The sequence below is a fragment of the Taudactylus pleione genome, unplaced genomic scaffold (genome assembly GCF_031769625.1).
Source record: "Taudactylus pleione unplaced genomic scaffold, aTauple2 ptg000173l, whole genome shotgun sequence".
NCBI classification, from domain to species: domain Eukaryota; kingdom Metazoa; phylum Chordata; class Amphibia; order Anura; family Myobatrachidae; genus Taudactylus; species Taudactylus pleione.
The window spans coordinates 6,035,969-6,056,046 of NW_028284575.1; the positions used below are offsets into that span (position 1 = coordinate 6,035,969).

Genomic DNA, 20,078 nt, shown 5'->3' on the forward strand with positions numbered 1-20,078 from the left:
AGCCTGCAGAGGTGCAAAGACCTGCTGGTGAACACACTGTCAGCTGAAGCGGAACGTGACACGTCAACGGCTCCTTCTTCATTTTCTCCCGCAACTGGGGCTGCCAGGAAAAAACTTAGGTATCCTAAGCAACCCGCTGGCGGTGATGCAGGGCAGGCAGGACCAAGTTTGGACATCTGGTCCGGACTGAAGGACCTGGCAACAATTTCTGACATGTCTACTGTCACTGCATATGATACTGTCACCATTGACAGAATGGTGGAGGATTACATCGGTGACAGCATCCAAGTAGGCATGTCAGACAGTCCATACCTGTACTGGCAGGAAAAAGAGGCAATTTGGAGGCCCCTGTACAAACTGGCTCTATTTTACCTGAGTTGCCCCCCCTCCAGTGTGTACTCCGAAAGAGTGTTTAGTGCAGCCGGGAACCTTGTCAGCGAAAGGCGTAGGAGGTTGCTTCCACAGAATGTGGAGAAGATGATGTTCATCAAAATGAATTATCAGCTCTTCCAGGGAGACCAGCCTCCAGAACGTACAGAGGGACCTGTGGTGGTGGATTCAAGTGGGGACGAGTTAATACTTTGTGAGGATGAGGATGTACACACTGAAGAGGGTGAGGAATCGGTGGATGAGGAGGATGAGGATGACATCTTGCCTCCGTAGAGCCAGTTTGTGCAGGGACACATTAATTGCCAGCTTGTTTTGTGGGGGCCCAAACGAACCAATCATTTCAGCCACAGTTGTGTGGCAGACCCTGGCGCTGAAATGATTGATTTGTTAAAGTGTGCATGTCCTGTTTATACAACATAAGGGTGGGTGGGAGGGCCCAAGGACAATTCCATCTTGCACCTCTTTTTTTCTTTGCATTATGTACAGTTTGGGGCCTAGTTTTTCTAACTGCCATCCTGTCTGCCACTGCAGTGTCACTCCTAGATGGGTCACGTGTTTGTGCCGCCCACTCGTGTCGCTTAGCATAGTCATCCAGCTACCTCGGTGCAACCTTTTGGACATAAAAACACTATTGTGAGGTGTGAGGTGTTCAGAATAGACTGGAAATGAGTGGAAATTAAGGTTATTGAGGTTAATAATAGCATAGGAGCAGAAAAACCTACAAATTCTGTGATTTTAGCTGTTTTTATGCTTTTTTTCAAAAAAATACAGATCCAAAACACAAAACCCAGAACCCAAAACACGGAAGGGTGGTTTTGGCAAAACCAATCCAGATCCAAAACACGAAGAAAGATCCAGATCCAAAACCAAAACACAAAACACGAAAAGTGGCCGGTGCACACCCCTAATATATATATATATATATATATATATATATATATATATATAAAATAAAACCACATAATGTAGTTTTGCGTATAGAATGAATACTTATAAAAAACAATGAAAAACACCCAGGTATCTGCTCATGTTAACAACACAACATACAGCCACGTTCCGGATCTGCTGTCCGGCCAGGGTTCTCAGCTGCTGCAACAGAGCTTGGAACGTCTTGGTCTGCTCATCTGGGAGCTGAGAGACGGCATCAGTCAGTGTGTCCTTCAGCAAGGATAAGGAGCAGGCAGCGCCTATAGAAATTCCTGCATGTGACAAAATAATATACAGTACATTATTCTTTTTTATTTCATTTAGGGGATTGAAAGGGAATATAAGAAATATGTAATACAAAGATAAAAACGATATAAGAGAATGTTTCAGGGGCAGAGTGTAGGGCAAAGATTGTTTTTTCCATTAGAATTCCTCTTTTTTTTTGCAAACCTTTGACACTGATTAGATGCAATATCAATCCTAAATATAATATAACAATATATCGTCTCTCTACAAGGAGCTGAACCTGAATCGGATGCAGAGGTGTCCGTATGTGCGACTTTTGCTCTAGGCGTGTCTGCGACTTTATGCTAATGCTAGTACAGGGGCGTATCTACCCATTGGCCAGGATGGCACTCGCCAGGGGCGCCGACCAAAGGGGGGGTGCCACCCGGCAGTGCCACCAGCAGCCAAGGGGTGGACAAGTCCCTTGGCCCCACAAGTGTAGGGTAGACCGCAGTGAGAGCGGTCTGCCCTACACAGTTTACAAAACAGACAGCCGCCAGCGGCAGCTGTGTGTTTGTAATAGCAGCCAGCTAATGAGAGTCATACAGACTCTCATTAGCTGCTGCGTCGTCTGCGGAGGGAGCCGGCTGGAGCTCACTCATGGCTCCGTGTTCCGGCTCCCCCCTGCAGCATGTGATGGGAGAGACGTCATACGTCATAACGTCTCTACCATGCAGGAGAAGAGCGGGCCGGGACTCGGACAGCGGCGGTCGCGTCAGGAGCGGGGATCAGGTAAGTTGAATTTTTTTTGTTTCTTTGTGTGTGTGTGTAAGCCTGGCACTACATGGGGGGGGTCACTGAAATAGGGGGGTGTCCGCTACTGGGGCACTTTATGGGGGGGTGCCTGCTACTGTATTGGGGTGGCCACTACTGGGGGCAATTTATGGGGGTTGGCCACTACTGGGAGCACTGTATAGGGGGGTCTACAACTGGGGGCACTGTATAGAGGACTACTACTGGGGGCTACTACTGGGGGCACTGTTTAGGGGGGCTACTACTGGGGGCAATGTATAGGGGGGATTACTACTGGGGGCACTTTATAGGGGGGACTACTACTGGGTACTATTACTGGGGGCACTGTATAGGGGGGACTACTACTGGGTACTATTACTGGGGGCACTGTATAGGGGGGACTACTACTGGGTACTATTACTGGGGGCACTACTACTGGGTACTATTACTGGGGGCACTACTATTGGGTACTATTACTGGGGGCACTGTATAGGGGACTACTACAGGGGTCTACTACTGTTGGCACTGTATAGGGGGGACTACTACTGGGGGCAATGCAGCATAGGGGGGATTACTACTGCGGGCACTGTATAGGGGGGGCTACTACTGGGGGCAATGCAGCATAGGAGGGATTACTACTGGGGGATTACTACTGGGGGCACAGCATAAGGGGGTAGGGGGGCGCCAGTACATTACATTGCCAGGGGCACTTGGATCCCTAGATACACCCCTGTGCTAGTATAGTGTACACCCCTGCGTCTCAATGTGCAAGGACTGGGATGTCAACTTTCTCTGGCTTTAGAAGCACCCTTCGGTCGCACCACCAAAGCTTGTGCCAGCCTCATGCTAGGTGCAGCATCTCCGTCAGAGTATGGTCTCTGATGTAGGCGATTAAGTGTCTGAGTTTGCAACCAGTTCTGAGACACGCCAGCGACACGCCCATAAGACGGGGCGCCCGAATAGCCACCTCTCAGTCACTGCCCAGGAACGCCCAATACGTTTCCAATATATTTTTGAGTCACAATTGGTCCTGTTACTCTGAATATCGGCTCTGCGCCTGACCCAGAATCAGCCCTGAAGTGTCAGAGAAGCAGGAGTCCAACATATCGCCAACCACCCCTCAAAATCTCTCTCTGACAGCAAACTTTAGTGCCGCAGACGGAGGGCAGAATGTAGAGTTGGAAGTAAGTAACTTTTTTCATAAAATTTATATTTTTGTACAGTGCTTATAGGGGCACCTGATGGGTCAGTATATCGTAAACAGCCCCTGGTATTAGACCCCTGCCGTTCTGATATCTGGTGATAGGGGTTTTAACAAATAAAAAATTTACTTTTGCTTATACTTCCATTAATGACATTTTAGGGGAGACCAGCTCAGATTAAGGGGTCTATTTACTAAGCAGTGTTAGGAGACAGAGTGAAAAGTGATAAGGTGCCAGCCAATCAGCTCCCAACTGTCATTTTTCAAACACAGCCTGTGAGATGGCAGTTAGGAGGTGATTGGCTGGTACCTTATCACTTTTCACTCTGTCTCCTAACACTGCTTAGTAAATAGACCTCTAAGCATCGTGATCCAAGCTGCTTATGCTGCAAAAATATATAGGGTACAAACAGGGCAGTTGAGAGCTGAACGGGGCCCAGTTACTGGAGGGGCGTGACAAATCCGGCAGATGTGGCCACACCCCCTAAAGAGATATGAAAAAATACTATTGCTGTGCTGCACAGAGGGTTATTTGCCCATTCAACAAGCCTGGGCACGGGTAATTAGTACCTGTCATCCCTGCCCCTCCCACCCTCTCGGCTACCATGAGAACAAAGATGAGAAATATCTTATAAATAATGGGCCTGGTTTAGGGTTGCTCGCAGTTCCATCTATGGACCTCACACATTTTACCAAACTGGGCGGCAGCCTGTTGTTTGCATATGTGATGTGGGGGCATAGGTGGCATTGCGGGTTATTCAGAGGTGAGCATACGCAGAGATGTGCCTGATTTCAGATGGATCTCTAGCACCCAGGATAGTGCTGATGCAAATGTACTCTGACAGCAATGGCGGCTACTTTCACAAGCACATGTATACGGGTGTTGCGGTCACTTAGATGTACTTGTCTCTGAATACAGGTGGAAATCCGCATTTATTTCATAACCTAAAAAGAGGCCACAATTTAGGGATGGTCATCGTCAATCAATGGTTAACAACTATCGATGGTTTGCCTGCAATGGTTAATGGTTTTGCCATCGATGGTGGAATCTGATGGTTCTCCGCCATTGATAGTAGAGACTCAGCAATGCTTTTTTTTAATATTTTTTTTTTAGGATTTTGGATAAGCACGGTTTTCTGTTGATGGTTCAATGCCATCGATGATAAGCATCAATGTCGCCATCAGTGAGACCATTGATTGCCATTGTGGCTCCTTTGAATGCAACGCTTAATCAGACCCAATGTGTACAGAGGCTATGATGATGGTGGCCATTTGCTGGGTATGAGACTGGCAGCCATTTGCTGGGTATGAGGCTGGCAGCCATTTGCTGGTTATGGTGCTGGCAGCCATTTGCTGGGTATGAGGCTGGCAGCCATTTGCTGGGTATGAGGCTGGCTGTGCTGGCAGCCATTTGCTGGGTATGAGGCTGGCAGCCATTTGCTGGGTATGAGACTGGCAGCCATTTGCTGGGTATGAGGCTGGCAGCCATTTGCTGGTTATAAGGCTGGCTGTGCTGGCAGCCATTTGCTGGGTATGAGGCTGGCAGCCATTTGCTGGTTATGGTGCTGGCAGCCATTTGCTGGGTATGAGGCTGGCAGCCATTTGCTGGGTATGAGGCTGGCTGTGCTGGCAGCCATTTGCTGGGTATGAGGCTGGCAGCCATTTGCTGGGTATGAGACTGGCAGCCATTTGCTGGGTATGAGGCTGGCAGCCATTTGCTGGTTATGGTGCTGGCAGCCATTTGCTGGGTATGAGGCTGGCTGTGCTGGCAGCCATTTGCTGGGTATGAGGCTGGCTGTGCTGGCAGCCATTTGCTGGGTATGAGGCTGGCAGCCATTTGCTGGGTATGGTGCTAGCAGCCATTTGCTGGGTATGGTGCTAGCAGCCATTTGCTGGGTATGAGGCTGGCTGTGCTGGCAGCCATTTGCTGGGTATGAGGCTGGCAGCCATTTGCTGGGTATGAGACTGGCAGCCATTTGCTGGGTATGAGGCTGGCAGCCATTTGCTGGTTATGGTGCTGGCAGCCATTTGCTGGGAATGAGGCTGGCTGTGCTGGCAGCCATTTGCTGGGTATGAGGCTGGCAGCCATTTGCTGGGTATGAGGCTGGCAGCCATTTGCTGGTTATGAGGCTGGCTGTGCTGGCAGCCATTTGCTGGGTATGAGGCTGGCAGCCATTTGCTAGGTATGAGGCTGGCTGTGCTGGCAGCCATTTGCTGGGTATGAGGCTGGCAGCCAATTGCTGGGTATGAGGCTGGCAGCCATTTGCTGGGTATGAAGAGGAAAATGACAGCCATTTTGCTATGCAGGAGAATTGCAGTTATTTGCTGGCTGTGGTAATTGCACGCCCCAAACAAAGTTACAGCCACTATTTTGCATTACCGTGCTTGCAAGGCCGGTGTCTGGACCTATACTATATGCTCACATTTAATTGCTGGTAAAATATTTACATACTGGAAATTGTGCTTAAACATTTAAAAAAATTACATTGAACACCTACCGTCCTTTGTGTATTTCACAGTATTAAGCTCAGCAATCTTCCCAATAGAAATAATAACTGGAGGAAATATTCCTTTACTCTTCAGCTCAGGCCCTGGAGAGAGACAGTAATATGGTTCAGCCAGTAGCGCTGGTGAGAGCCTAATACTCTGGCACAGATCGGAGTTAAAAGCAGCCATCAATAGACGGGGAGGTTGGATAGAGGGGGGCACAGCAAAGCCAGCCTATAACTCCTCAGCAGGGCCACACACCTGCCCCTATACTGCGCGCCATGGAGTCAGGACATAAGGGGAAAGGTATCAACCTTCCTAAAGTGTGAATAAGTAGTGGAGAATTTACCCATTGCAACCAATCAGCTTCTATCTATCATTTTATAGAGTGCACTTTGTAAATGCTAGCTAGGAGCTGATTGGTTGTTATGGGTAACTTTTCCACTTGCCCATTCTGTAGAAGGCTTGAGCATAGAGCATGTTGGGTGGTGAAGGAGGGGAGGCAGCAGCAGCACCAGACTCGTTGGATCCAGAGGCACCTTACATTAAGTGTGGAATTCACTTAACTTGCCCCCTGCACATGAGGGGGGGCGAGCTGCCATTGCAACGTCATGTAAATGCTGGCAACGGCATCGGAACTCGCCCCCTCACAACGGGGTCTCAGATCAGACTCGCACATTTTTGCTTGCAGCCCTACGGGGTTGTGAACAAAAATCAGTCAGTCTGGCGGTACCTTAAGTGCGTGTATGTAGCCGCACTTACTTGTGAGGACGAGAACATCCCTCCTAATTGCATTCCCCCATAATTTGTTATTTCTCATAAGAGTAGAAGGCGTTAATGTACAGTATCGGTTAATGGAAATTGCATATTTTACCTTGATATTCTTTATATCCTGTAAAATTATATTATTATATTCTGAGTTGTGCTATTTATGACTGTATCTATTAAAGATGTTTATCTAAGTTCCGGTTCCGGCGATGATGCTGAGAGCCGCGCCTTAGAGTAGCTCAGTGGGCACTGCTGCGGGCAGCACCCCTTTGCACCGCTGGTCGGTCTAAGTGGCCTCACCTGTTACCGGAGACTGTCTGGCATCCAGCCAGTGGTGTATCTATAATGGGTGCAGTGTGTGCAGGGCACACGGGCCCCTGAGTCCAGGGGGGCCCGGCACCGCACACCCTGAACCCATATTTTTTTTAACTTACCTATCCGTGGTCCCGCGTCGGGTGTCGGCGCTGCTCAGAACACGGGAAAATGGCCGCCGCGGCCATTTTTCCGGTGTGCTACGCATGCGCAGTAGACTCCAGGCACACTCCAGTGCCCAGTCTACGGAACGCCGGAAAATGGCCGCCGCGGACATGTTGCCTGCGTTCTGCACATGCGCAGTAGACTCTGCGCACACTGTAGTGCCCGGAGTCTACTAATGCTCCGGTGGCTGGCCAGCCGCGTCACTCGGCCACCGGGGGGAGAGGATGGGGCCCCGCACGGGGAGTGCACACAGGCCCCCTCCTCTGTTAAGACGCCCCTGCATCCAGCGCGCGGTATATGGAGAAATATCTCTCTCCTATGCCGAAGAGACAACAGCGTCCGAGGTTGGTGGAAAAATTCAAGATGGCTGCTGCCCCTGTGTCAGCGTCTACACCAGGTGAGCTGTCAGATACAGACACTACAACCGCTGCTGCTGGACATTCTCCATCAACTTTACCTCCGTCACATTCATATCAAGATATGATGAAGGCTATCGAGGAGACTATTACTCCTCTACTTCAAGAGTAAACTTTGGCTTTTGAGCAAGGCCTGCAGGAAATAAGAGATCATATGACACAGGTGACTCAGAATGGATAAGGCTGCGTTGAGGTTGGGGGAAGCATTCAGGATATATTTCACCTGAAACAGGACAATGCAGAATTGCAAAAAACGCAGCATATGTTATGCAATAAAGTTGACGTTCTGGAGAATCGTTTGTGCAGAAACAATCTACGCTTAGTAGGTTTGCCAGAATCTATGAAAGGCCCAGCCCTGCATCATTTTATTTGACAAACTCTACCGACTTTGTTAAAAGTTGAAAAAGATTGCGCGGATGTGGTCATTGAGCGGGCCCACCGCCTTGGATCAATGAAAAGCGATACTACTGCCCGCCCTCGTGTCACAATATTCCGTTGTCTAAATTATCTTCACAAGGAGCTGTTGTAGACGGCGTCCAGAAAGCAGAGGCCTTTGATGTGGGAAAATCACAAATTGCACCTGCCCCAGGACTACTGCGCTGAGGTGACTAGGGCTAGGAAAGACTTTTCTATGATCTGTAGCAAACTCATTAAAGAAAACCGCAAGTTTGCTTTATTAAATTTATAACCGGTTAGACTTCGCCTCTTTGATGGTGATACCTACAAGGACTTCACTAATGTGAGAGATGCGACGGCTTATTTGGAAGAGGAAGCTGCAGAGTCACACTCTGGGCCTGATTCAGACCCGCTAGCAAACGCTATGCGCTCGCAAGCGGGTCGATGGTGGGGCACTGCGCACGCGCGGTCTGCGCGAGCCCCGGAGCGAGTGAGAAATTCACTCGCTCCAGGGCTCGCTACAAATGGGGCGGCTGTCGATGTTGATCGACAGCTCGCCCAGTTTTGTAGGCAGGGGGCGGGGGGTGGCTGGTCAAATGGAGGCGTTCCTGAAGGAACGCCTGCCGTTTGTGGGCGGCCCTACTGACATCACCAGTAATGTCAGTAGTGAGCTTCCGGCTCTACTAGAGCCAGAAGCTCACTGGGGCTTGCAGCAGACGAGACCCTTCCACAAGGGTCTCGATGGTCGCGACCATCACCTGGCCGCTCGCAAATGCTGTGGGTGGTCACAATTTAAATAGCCGGCCCCTTTTTTGGAACGACCGTTCGCAAATAGCATCCGGCTCTGAATCAGGCCCTTAGTGTCTTGGGAGTATTCATTTCTTAGCCACTTTGGCTAAAATGTTATTGTTACGGAAGTCTACCATTTCAGCAAGGTTATGCTGTAAAGGATTATTACCACCCTTTGTTTTTTTTTTCTTGATTTCTTATATATTTAGTTTTATTTTTAACGTTTTATTTTTTTTTTCTCCTTTTTGCTATTTCAATCCAGGTTTTTTTCTTTTTTCCATATGATCAGTTACTAATGTCTTTATTGAAGGTCTATTCATGGAATACAGGTGGAATTAATTCACCAATTAAGAGGAAAAAAATTCTCCTCCATCTGAAAAAAATGCAAATAGATGTGGCTCTCCTCCTAGAAGCACATCTTACGGATGTGGAACATGTTAAATTGTCCTCTATGGGTTACACTGGGACCGGTATGGTTTACCAAATCCCGACAGCGGCAGCCCAACATGGGTGATTAAGGTATCGCTAATCTCCCCCCCCCCCCTAACCCTTCCTTATGGGTGCCTAACACTAACCTCACCCCCCAGTGCCTAAACCTATTGCCCCCATCCCCATTGCCTAAACCTAAGTCTCCCTGGGGGTGCCTAACCCTAACCCCCCCTTCCCCTAGCCTAAACCTAACCCTCCCGAGGGGGTGCCTAACCCTAAGTCCCCCCCGGAAGCCCAGAACCTAACCCACCTCCCCCGAGGCTGTCGGCGCCTAGCGCCCGGCTTACATTCGATCGGGATGCCGGGCGTCGCGCTCCCGACGTAGGTAAAATGACAGGCGTTGGCATTTCGACGCCTGTCATTTAACCCTTGCCGGGAATTAGACAGTCGGGAAGCCGGCGGTCGCGATTCCGTCCGTCAGCTTCCCGTTACATTACGGTAGCTGCTGCTTCTTATAATTCGAAAGCTAGAGGGGTAGCGATTTTGGTTAAAACTGCCTTGCTACCGCAAACTACTATTTTACATATAGATCTGGAGGGGAGGTTCATTATTGCTGAAATCCCATTGCTAACAGAAACATTTATTTTCTGCAATATATATGCACCTAATACGTATTCTCGAAAACTCTTTTTCAGTGTTTATTGACAAAATTATATGCTTTCTCTGATAAACAATTATCGATAGGGGGAGATTTTAATTCAGTAGCCCATCCTTCTCGAGATAAGTCTTCTTGTCCTAAACATTCACCATCTCAACCGTATTTAGGGATTCAGAGATTTAGTGACCAATTAAACTTGATTGATTGTCGTGAGAGCCCTATATCCAATAGAACGAGACTATACGTGTCTATCTGCAGCACATGGTACTTTATCCAGATTGGATTATGTACTTACAGCGTCATCTATTTTTGCTAAAATACATGATGCAGGTATTGCTCCGATCTGCATATCGGATCATGCTACTTTGGTGCACGATCAATACAGCAATTGATGTAGGTTCTCATCGCCAGTGGAGGTTTCCCTCTTATCTTCCCTCTTCATTGACATTTCGTAAATGCACTAGAAGCGAAGTGGCAAGAGTACCTCCATAATAATCAAGATCATGTGTCAGACCCCTTATTGCTATGGCGGGCAGCTAAATCTGTTATGCCAGGAGAAATTATCTCCTTTGTCAGCAAGTATAAGAAAGAGAAATCTGCTCTTTATTTAAATTTGCAAACATCCCTCACGAAGGCTTATGCACAATATATATTAACTCCTACTTTAGGGTGTAAAACGATATGCAGTATTTGAATACGAAATCCCAACTTGAAGCATACTTAGACACGCAAGTTACTAAGCAAATATCTAATTTTAATTTTCAGCTTTACCAATTAGGAAATAAACCGGGTCGACTTCTATCCAGTTTAGTGCGAGGATCTAGACCTCCCACATTTATCCCTACTATAAGAAACAAAGAAGGGATACGAGTTCATAAAGGAGAAGAAGTAATGGAGGTTTTATGGGAATATTATACTAAACTTTATTCCCGAGACGTATTAGATTATAATAGCAAGGCATCCTTTTGGGCACGATTTAATACACCTCAAATTTCAGAATCTCATTCAGCATCGCTTATAGCCCCAATTACAACTGAGGGGGTTTTACTAACCATTAGATCACAGGTTCTCAAACTCTGTCCTCAGGACCCCAAACAGTGCATGTTTTCCAGGTCTCCTCACAGAATCACAAGTGAAATAATTAGCTCCACCAGTGGAACTTTTAAAATGTGTCAGTGAGTAATGAACACACCTGTGCACCTGCTGGGTGACCTGGAAACCGTGACCTGTGTGGGGTCCTGAGGACCGAGTTTGAGAACCTCTGCATTAGATCAATGAAGCCTCTCAAATCTCCTGGCCCTGGCGGCCTGACAGGGGAATTCTATAAAATTTTGGCTGAAAGAATAGCGAATACATTAAAAGATGTATTCAACACTATCATAACCAAACACTTTTTACCTTTATATTTTAATTCGGCAATTGTGAGGGTATTGCCTAAACCCGACCGAGATTTGGAGGATCCGGGGTCGTATCGGCCAATATCATTATTGAACACAGATTACAAAATATTGACTAAAACTTTGGCTAAACGGTTGAAACCATTGCTTCCTTTAGTCATTTCCCCTGATCAAACAGGGTTTATTTATGGCAGACACTCAGTAGTGAATGTCCGTAAGGTTATTGCTGTGGTCCAGCATATAGCTTGTTCGGGGATCCCGGGTGGCCAGGTAATTATCTCTATGGACGCGGAGAAGGCTTTTGATCTGGTCACCTGGGATCACCTATTTGAAACACTGCGGCATTTTGGATTTGCCAGTGATGTGGTAGAAGTGATGAAGGTGCTTTATTCCTCATCACAAACACAAATTTGTAGTAATGGGTATATATCTTCCCCTTTTGTAATACAAAAAGGGACACGACAGGGTTGCCCGATGTCACCACTCCTTTTCGCCTTAGCTCTTGAGCCGTTGGCTATTGCTTTAAGGACTGATACCCAATTCAAAGGGATTACTATAGGCCCAGTAGAATTGAAAATAAGTTTATTTGCTGACGATATGTTATTATTTGTATCTGATATCGAGCATTCAGTGCCAGCCATTTCAGATTTACTGGGAAACTTTGGTTCATTTGTCGGTTATCGTATTAATCTACACAAATCGGAAGTTCTACAGGATGGTAACTATGTGACCTGATCTCGACCCACACATTTGCCGAACCAGTTTAAGACTCATTTTCAGTTTATCAAATATTGAGGAATTTGCATCTAAATAAGGACCCCTTGGCAAAGCTCTGCGCCAACTTCACTAACTGGGATTTGCAGGGGCGTCAAAAAGATATTATTCAGTTCCTCATCATCACTGTTACGGTGGCAAAAAAAATAATCCTGTGTAATTGGACGATATCTACACCTCCTTTTCTGGCTGCTGTTAAGAATATGTTGTTACAGCATTTATATCTAGATAGAGGACATTGCCTGTCTCAGCTTGAGGCAGGTGTGGTTCGTTTTCATAAAAAATTGGGAGTGTACATAGAATCCTTGGATCCATCGCAACAGGAACATATTGTTCTTTGGTTTGAAACCACTACGTGGTATTTACATCGTCTGATAACTTAATAGTTTATATTATCACACTGAGAGGTAAATTTACTAAAGTGAGAGTTTTTAGAAGTGAGTTTTAAAAGTGATGTTGCCCATAGCAACCAATAAGATTCTAGCGATTATCTTCTAGAAGGTGCTAGTTAAATGTTAAGTAGAAGCTGATTGGTTGCTATGGGCAACATCACTTTTAAAACTCACTTCTAAAAACTCTCCCTTTAGTAAATTTACCCCTGAGACTCTGGTAAAGGGGGGGTGGGGGTGGGAAGGAAGGGAAGATGTTTATACTCCCCCTTTTATTTTATCAAATTTTATATTATTTTTTAGTTATTATTTTATCTTTTATTTTATTTTGTTTCATTTTATTTTTATTACTTGTCTATCTTGATATTCTTTTTTGGTAATGTTAAGACTTGGAGGACATTGTTTAAAGCTGTACATTTGTATGTATCATATCTATTCAACGATTTCTACTGTGTGCTTTATTGTAATTTATTGTCTGACTCTGGGGGTCATTCAGACCCACTCGCGAGCGGCAGTCCGCTCGCAAGTGGGTCGATGGTCCCCACTGCGCATGCGTACGACGGAGAGAGCTCCGTCGTGCGCATGCGCGAGACCCGACGAGCGAAGGACTTTCCTTCGCTCGGAGTGTCTCATCAAAGGGGGCGTGCTGTCGATGGTGACTGACAGCACGCCCCCTTTGGTGGGCGTGCCAGGGGCGTGCCTGCCAGACGGAGGCGTTCCCAAGGGAACGCCTACCGTCTGAAGCCGGCCCCACTGAAATCACTAGTGATGTCAGTGGGAGTGATTTTGGCTCTGATAGAGCCAAAATCACTCCTGGCCTTGCGGTTGAAAAACCCAACCGCAGGCTTTTACTCGCAGTTCCGATGGTCGCGATGGTCAAGACCATCGCGACCGTCATTCTGCACGCTCGTATATGCTATGGGTGGTGACCCACAGCTATACGAGCGTCCAGGAGGACGCTCCATATTAATGGAGGTGGGCCCTGATTCAGAGCGAGCGCTCTGGTCAGAGCGTCCAGCTCTGAATCAGGGCCTCTGTTTCTAGAATATGCTCAATAAACTCATATTGTGTTTTAAAAATAAATAAATAAATAAATGTTTATCATACACAAGGTCAGATTTGTCAGGTCTGTCAGATGAACGATTTGAACGATTTTTGACTGCATTAAAATGAATGGAATCATCCAAATCTGACTGCAAACACATCAGATGTCAGATATCGTTATCTGAACATCGGGAACGCGCATCGTTCATATCTGAAGGAAAATCTGACATATCTGACAGATCTGTCAGATGAACAATTGAACGATTTTTTAAATCGTTATCGTTCAGATCTGAAGAATAATCTGACCGTGTGTATGCACCATTACACCATATAAACACAGTTGACATCCGATGGAAACAAGTATACATATGGTACTTGATAGTAAATGCAGCTGGGATGTCCTGTACATGACTGTCACTGGCCTGTGGTCGCTGTCACTGGCCTGTGGTCACTGTGTCACTGGCCTGTGGTCGCTGTCACTGGCCTGTGGTCGCTGTCACTGGCCTGTGGTCACTGTGTCACTGGCCTGTGGTCGCTGTCACTGGCCTGTGGTCACTGTGTCACTGGCCTGTGGTCACTGTGTCACTGGCCTGTGGTCACTGTGTCACTGGCCTGTGGTCGCTGTGTCACTGGCCTGTGGTCGCTGTGTCACTGGCCTGTGGTCACTGTGACTGCACTAACAGGCCCCATTCATGTCGGACGTTGTCCCATTCAGAGAAGAAAAGAACAACAATATGTGTCCTAAAGTACAAACTGTGAGACCTGCAGAATGCTGCACACAAACCAGATCTTTTGAAACCATATGCAGAATATACTGTATGCAGTGGTATTATTTGCACTGTATTACGCCACTTACCAATGTTGGTATTTCCTACTACAAGAGGGGCCTCTGGATATTTCCTCTTTAAATCTAGAAGTTCCTCTAGGTTGAAAGCCGTAATCCACGTCACCTTGTCACCCCGAAAGACCAATGACTGCAAGCTTCGCTTCTCTGCCATAAGCTAAGTGGGAAATAAATGTATATATGTGGTCTACGAAATTATCACCATTCTATCAACACAGTACAATGGGACTGATTCACTATGGATCGCTATTGCGATTTTTGTGCGATTACGCACGGAAGTCTGCTGCGAAAATTTGCTAATGACTGCAATCACAAAGCCGTTGCACAGCCAGCATAGAGACGCCCACTGCCGCTATCTCACATCCGTAATACCTCGCAGTCCTGCGTGTACACCGATAACATCGAATACTATCAGCACATCACGCAGAGTTACAGCAGCCCTGACTTACGCAGAACTTGCTATCCTCGTGGCACGCAGTGAGTACACAAGCTGCGTATGCCGTTCCACTGGCTAATTTTGCACGCCCATGTAACGGCGTTCAAACGGACAGGCACGCCTGAGTTTCTCTAACCACTCCCCCCCGTCACCACCCCCAAACGCTGACTACCTGTCAATCACTCTGGCTTACCATGCTCTGCGTGATCGCAGTACAATCGCAGTGTAGCCGTCGCATATACGCACTGCGATGCAGAGGCAGTAAGCAACAATCTGTCAACTGCATGCGCTGTTGCAGTTGCGATCTGTAACGAATCGGGCCCCATAATCAGTAGCAATGCAGCGGCAGGGATACAACCCGCACACGTTAGGCCTGATTCTGAATGGAAAGCACGTCCAAAAGTGGAAATGCGCTGCGGAAATGCAATCGCTGACTGCGCATGTACCACATCAAAGCATAACAAACATATAATCGCCCTAGTCTGTATAGCGGACATTCAATTAAAATACTTAATGGAAATCTGGCTTACATAGTAACACATTTAATTCTAATGCAAATATAAAATCACATAAACATAACATCAATAAATGACTGATTAGACAGTACACTTATTCAACGGCATTAATCCTTGTAGGAATCAATACTGTATATAAATGGGGACCCCTGCTGCACTGTTTATACAAGCAGCACCTTCAAGGCAGCCGTGGCCTCCGGTAAGTATATAAGGTCACACATTCAGCTCCTCCAATAATGGTGTGTGCTTAACAGTCGTTCCCTTTGCGCTCGCACGCCAAAAACAAGCAAGGAAGTCGGCCTACACACCCGCAATATTCCCACGAGACGGATTGGTTGCCCAGAATATTATCGTGCAACATCGTCACAAGTTTTTATCAATTATGATCATTTATGGCTGCTATTCAGCAATATTTTTGAGCAGGGACAGCGGTTGCGGTAACACGATGTCCCTGTGATGTCACAGAAGGGATTGTTTTCCCTTCTGTTTGTTCCTCTGCACATGCTCAGTCATGCGCTACGGAAAAGTCTCCATCCCTGCTAGCGGTGACCGCCGACGGGGTACGTACAGCTCCAGCCTGTCCACATTGATTGACAGGTGTATATAGGCTTTATAGTAGCCTGTATACATGTATATTAATGTGCTTTTATATTTAAAATTTATATATAAATGTTAAATATAATTGCACATAAATATACATGTATACAGGCTAGTATAAAGCCTGTATACACATATCAATCAATTTCGGGAGGTTTAAATGGCTCTAGTTGGACTTGCCTGCCGCCGATCACCGGGAAGCAGGCAGAGAGACTGGGCGGGCTTACAAGACGCTGCAGGGACTTATGGGAAAATTTCCCTCTGTCTCTGCAGTTTTCAGGATATTTAAGTATTTTCTTCATATAACGCCATTCTGAGATGGCGTTATATAAAGTCAATATTTATCGAGTGATGTAACACTTTTTGCTTTGCTGAATAGCAAAAAGCGTTAAAGCCCTGTAGAGATAAATGGCCTGATCTCTACAGTGCGGTATTCAGCGAGATGGGAATTAGTGGAGAAGATAATTGCGTTATCTTCTCCATTAACCCATTGCTGAATAGGGGATTTACATAAAAAATACGGAAATCATAGTTTCCGTATTTTTTATGTAAAAAAATCAATGCTGAATAGACCCCACAATCCTCTGATGAACCTTCACTAATGAAGGGAAACGCGTTAGCCCTGTGGGGTTTCCAGACAGCAAGCAACGTGGAACTTGAACTATCGAATGGAGAGTGAGTAATATCATCTATTGACACAATCACTATTGTCTGCAACATTGTATACCAAATCAACGTGATATATGCTTGTGGCTGGTACCTAAAGGCATTTGCTGGAGAAATTGATACATTATATCCAGCTGGTGTAATTCTATTGGACTTTTTAGGAGCAGGGATCCCCATTTTTATACAGTATTGATTCCTACAAGGATTAATGCCGTTGAATAAGTGTCTAGTCTACTGTCTAATCTGTAATTTAGTGATGCTTTCATGTTATGTTTATGCAATTTTAGATTTGCAATATATATAATTAAATATGTGTCAATATGTAAACCAGACTTCCATTAAGTATTTTAATTGAATGTCCTCTATACAGACTAGCGCGATTATCTGTTTTTTATGCTTTGTTTCCAAATCTCAGGAGTGAGGGGGATACAGATACCCCTTGTATAATTGCTGCAGTTTTGAATTGGACTATTTTATTATCCGTTATAATGTACAAGTTTTGATTAGCGCCATTGGATCCTTTTGATATTTGGTATTCGTGCACCGTATATCAAGCCTATGTACACGGACGGAGATTGAAAGAGCAGACTACAGAATTGATATGTCCATTGACCGATCTCTTCCTGATAAAATGTTTTGGTTTTTTTTGGCGGCAACTGGCCGACGATCGCACAGAACCAATCCGCCTCGTGGGAATATTGCGGGTGTGTAGGCCGACTTCCTTGCTTGTTTTTGGCGTGCGAGCGCAAAAGGGAACGCCTGTTTCTGATGGAAGTCTTGCACCCAGCATGGGGGGCGTGTAAGCTTCTATATTAATGATGACCAAAAAAACCTCCGGGCGGCTCGGCCTTTCCCATGAAGACAGACGGATATTCAGCATAGACAGGCGAATGCTCAGGTTGACACAATATAGCAAGCGGTTTCCACGGCCATACGGAAAGCAGTCGGCTGCAGATGCATGGTATGAAAAACAACTCACAATTAGTTCAGGAGGAAATATCAATTCCTGCGATGGATCCACTGGTGATAATTCTTCTTTGTTCAACCGCAAAGTAGTTATCTAAAAATAAAATGGACAGAGGCGCAGGTTAGAGACTCTTGTGAAGAGATACACAAATAGCATCAAAGGGACAAATTTATTTATAATGATTATCAGATGCCAGTCCCGGTGCATATCCCATCTCATTATACATAAAGAGAGCATATTGCAAATATACAGTGGAGTAGATCATTCTGTGGGGTTCACACTCTACTAAATTAATTCAGCTTTGCTTTGAAGTGTGAATTAATTACAGTTTACACTGTATCCAGTGCCCAGTCACTGCGGGCTTCAGCATCTATTCAATTGCAGCCCGCTGTAAGCCTGTAGGCTTTCTGCCCTTACCACGGCCACTGCGACCAGGTTAATCTATAGTTCCGGGTACGTAACTGATAAAGTGAGGAATCATGTTAAAGCATGACTCCATGTTGTGTTCAAATGCTAAGAAGAAATGATATTCTGTGTCAGACATTGCCCCTGAGAGGGGCCTCATTCCTTATCTATCTATTCTAACTCTTAGGAATGTATTCATATAGAAATAACTTATGTTAGCCAATTTACACTATAAATAGAGTGTATTCATCCTTTGTATTCAAGTCTGAGTTATAGGACAGGAAAGATAGATTATATGGTCCTATTGAGAACAATGGTGTATGTTGTCAATAGCCTGCCTTATACCAATGATGTATTGTCTCTAAGATTAGACATAGCTAATAAATCCCTCGAGAGAGGTCATAGATTTATAGCTATAGATAGTAGTACTAATATTTGTTTATTGATAAGTTAGGCAATACGGCCATCTACTGACGATGTATGTAATGCTTGGAATATGCTAAATATATTCATATATATTTTAATTAGGTAGATAAGAAAATTTGTTGCACATGTGCAGAATAGATTTCTTTGTCTCTATGTTAATTTGAGTGCTATAAAATAATCTGTCTGTCCAAAATAAAGGCAGAGTGGTTTTGGAAACATACAGGTCTTGTTGTTTCCCATCATTCTCCGGCCGTAAAATGCATTGTGTTAACTGGTGGCTGACCGCTGTATGTGAGCTGTGGAGGATAAAGGGTCTAATAAGATCAGCGTTATTATAACCCAGAATCTATGGGTTAACATGTGTCAATTGAGCTATCTGTCTGCGTCTAATTGAATGTGCCCAACAGTCATTCTTAGGTTTAGTATAAGAATATTCAAAATGCAAAGTAGCAATGTATGTTTTGGGCCTTATTTACAGATCGCACTCAATGATCCAATCATACAACAATGACAATCTGTCAGTCTCTACGATCAATACTAACAGTGGGTTCTTGCAGCCCTGTTAGAGCTGCCCCATTCGCCCTGAGACAGCGCCATCCGCAGTAATACGATCCCCTATTGAGATGTTTTATTTTTGTTTTAAAGTAGGTTGAAACATGGTGTGTAAGTATCGTTACTCACATTGTCCTCGTGGTCACTCCCCATCTCACCGGCTCCGGGATTCTGTTCACGTTTGCAACAGTTCAACTCCTGGGCAAACAAATAACAACCTCTTGTTTTTGTAGTCATTGGAAAGTTGAATGGATTTCTGTGCATGGACGACAATGGAGAGTTTTTTGCATACACCACATGTGCAGATACAAGTGGCATGGGAGAGACGCGAGTGTGTATTTGTAGCTCCTTGCGACTCTGAGCCGCGCGCACGGCGAGGGGGAAGCCTGTTTCTGACAGACCTCTTGCACCTAGCATAGGGCTGGTACATGCGCTGATATTAATGATGGCGGTTACCAGGGGTTAAAGTGGGTATGAACGGAGTGGAACTGAGGGCCTGATTCAGACACGGTCGCAAGCACTGAGTGCTCGCAACCGGGTCGATGGTGGCCCACTGGGCATGCGCACGACGGAGCCGGCTTCGTCGTGCGCATGCGCGAGACCCGGATAGCAACGGGCGCTCCGGGTCTCACAACAAAGGGGGCGAGCTGTCGATGGTGAGTGACAGCTCGCCCCCTTTGGTAGGCGGGCTGGGGGCATGGTCGGCCAAACGGAGGCGTTCCCATGAGAACACCTACCGTTTGGGGGCGGCTCCACTGAAATCACAAGTGATGTCAGTGGAGAGCTTCCGGCTCAATTTGAGCCGAAAGCTCTCTGGGGCTTGCGGCCACGAGACCCTACCACAAGGGTCTCATCGCAAGCCCGATGGTCACGATGGTCTTGACCATCGCGACCATCATCATGGCCGCTCGCAATAGCTGTGGGTGGTCACCCACAGCTATGCAAGCGGCCAGGAGGCCGCTCCAAAAAAGAAATAGCCCAGCCCCGATTCAGAGTGAGCGTTCTGTCAGAGCATCCGGCTCTGAATCAGGGCCTGAGTTCCGTCAACTCTAATGGTAGGTGGAACTAATTCCACCTCCACCAAGTCCCTGCACAGAAGTCCCACAGACAG

General features: G+C 46.2%; 1 protein-coding gene across 1 annotated transcript in view; it reads right to left on the minus strand.

Annotated features, from left to right (window-relative positions):
• LOC148521208 (aldehyde oxidase 1-like) overlaps positions 1–20,078 on the minus strand; it is a 135,282-nt gene that overhangs the window by 92,519 nt on the left and 22,685 nt on the right. The window contains exons 7-11 of the mRNA XM_088475570.1: positions 19,097–19,223; positions 17,597–17,677; positions 14,416–14,560; positions 6,034–6,126; positions 1,438–1,589 (exon numbers count right to left, since the gene is read on the minus strand). Of these exons, the coding sequence (XP_088331696.1) occupies positions 1,438–1,589; positions 6,034–6,126; positions 14,416–14,560; positions 17,597–17,677; positions 19,097–19,223 (598 nt within the window). The remainder of the gene's footprint in view (positions 1–1,437; positions 1,590–6,033; positions 6,127–14,415; positions 14,561–17,596; positions 17,678–19,096; positions 19,224–20,078) is intronic.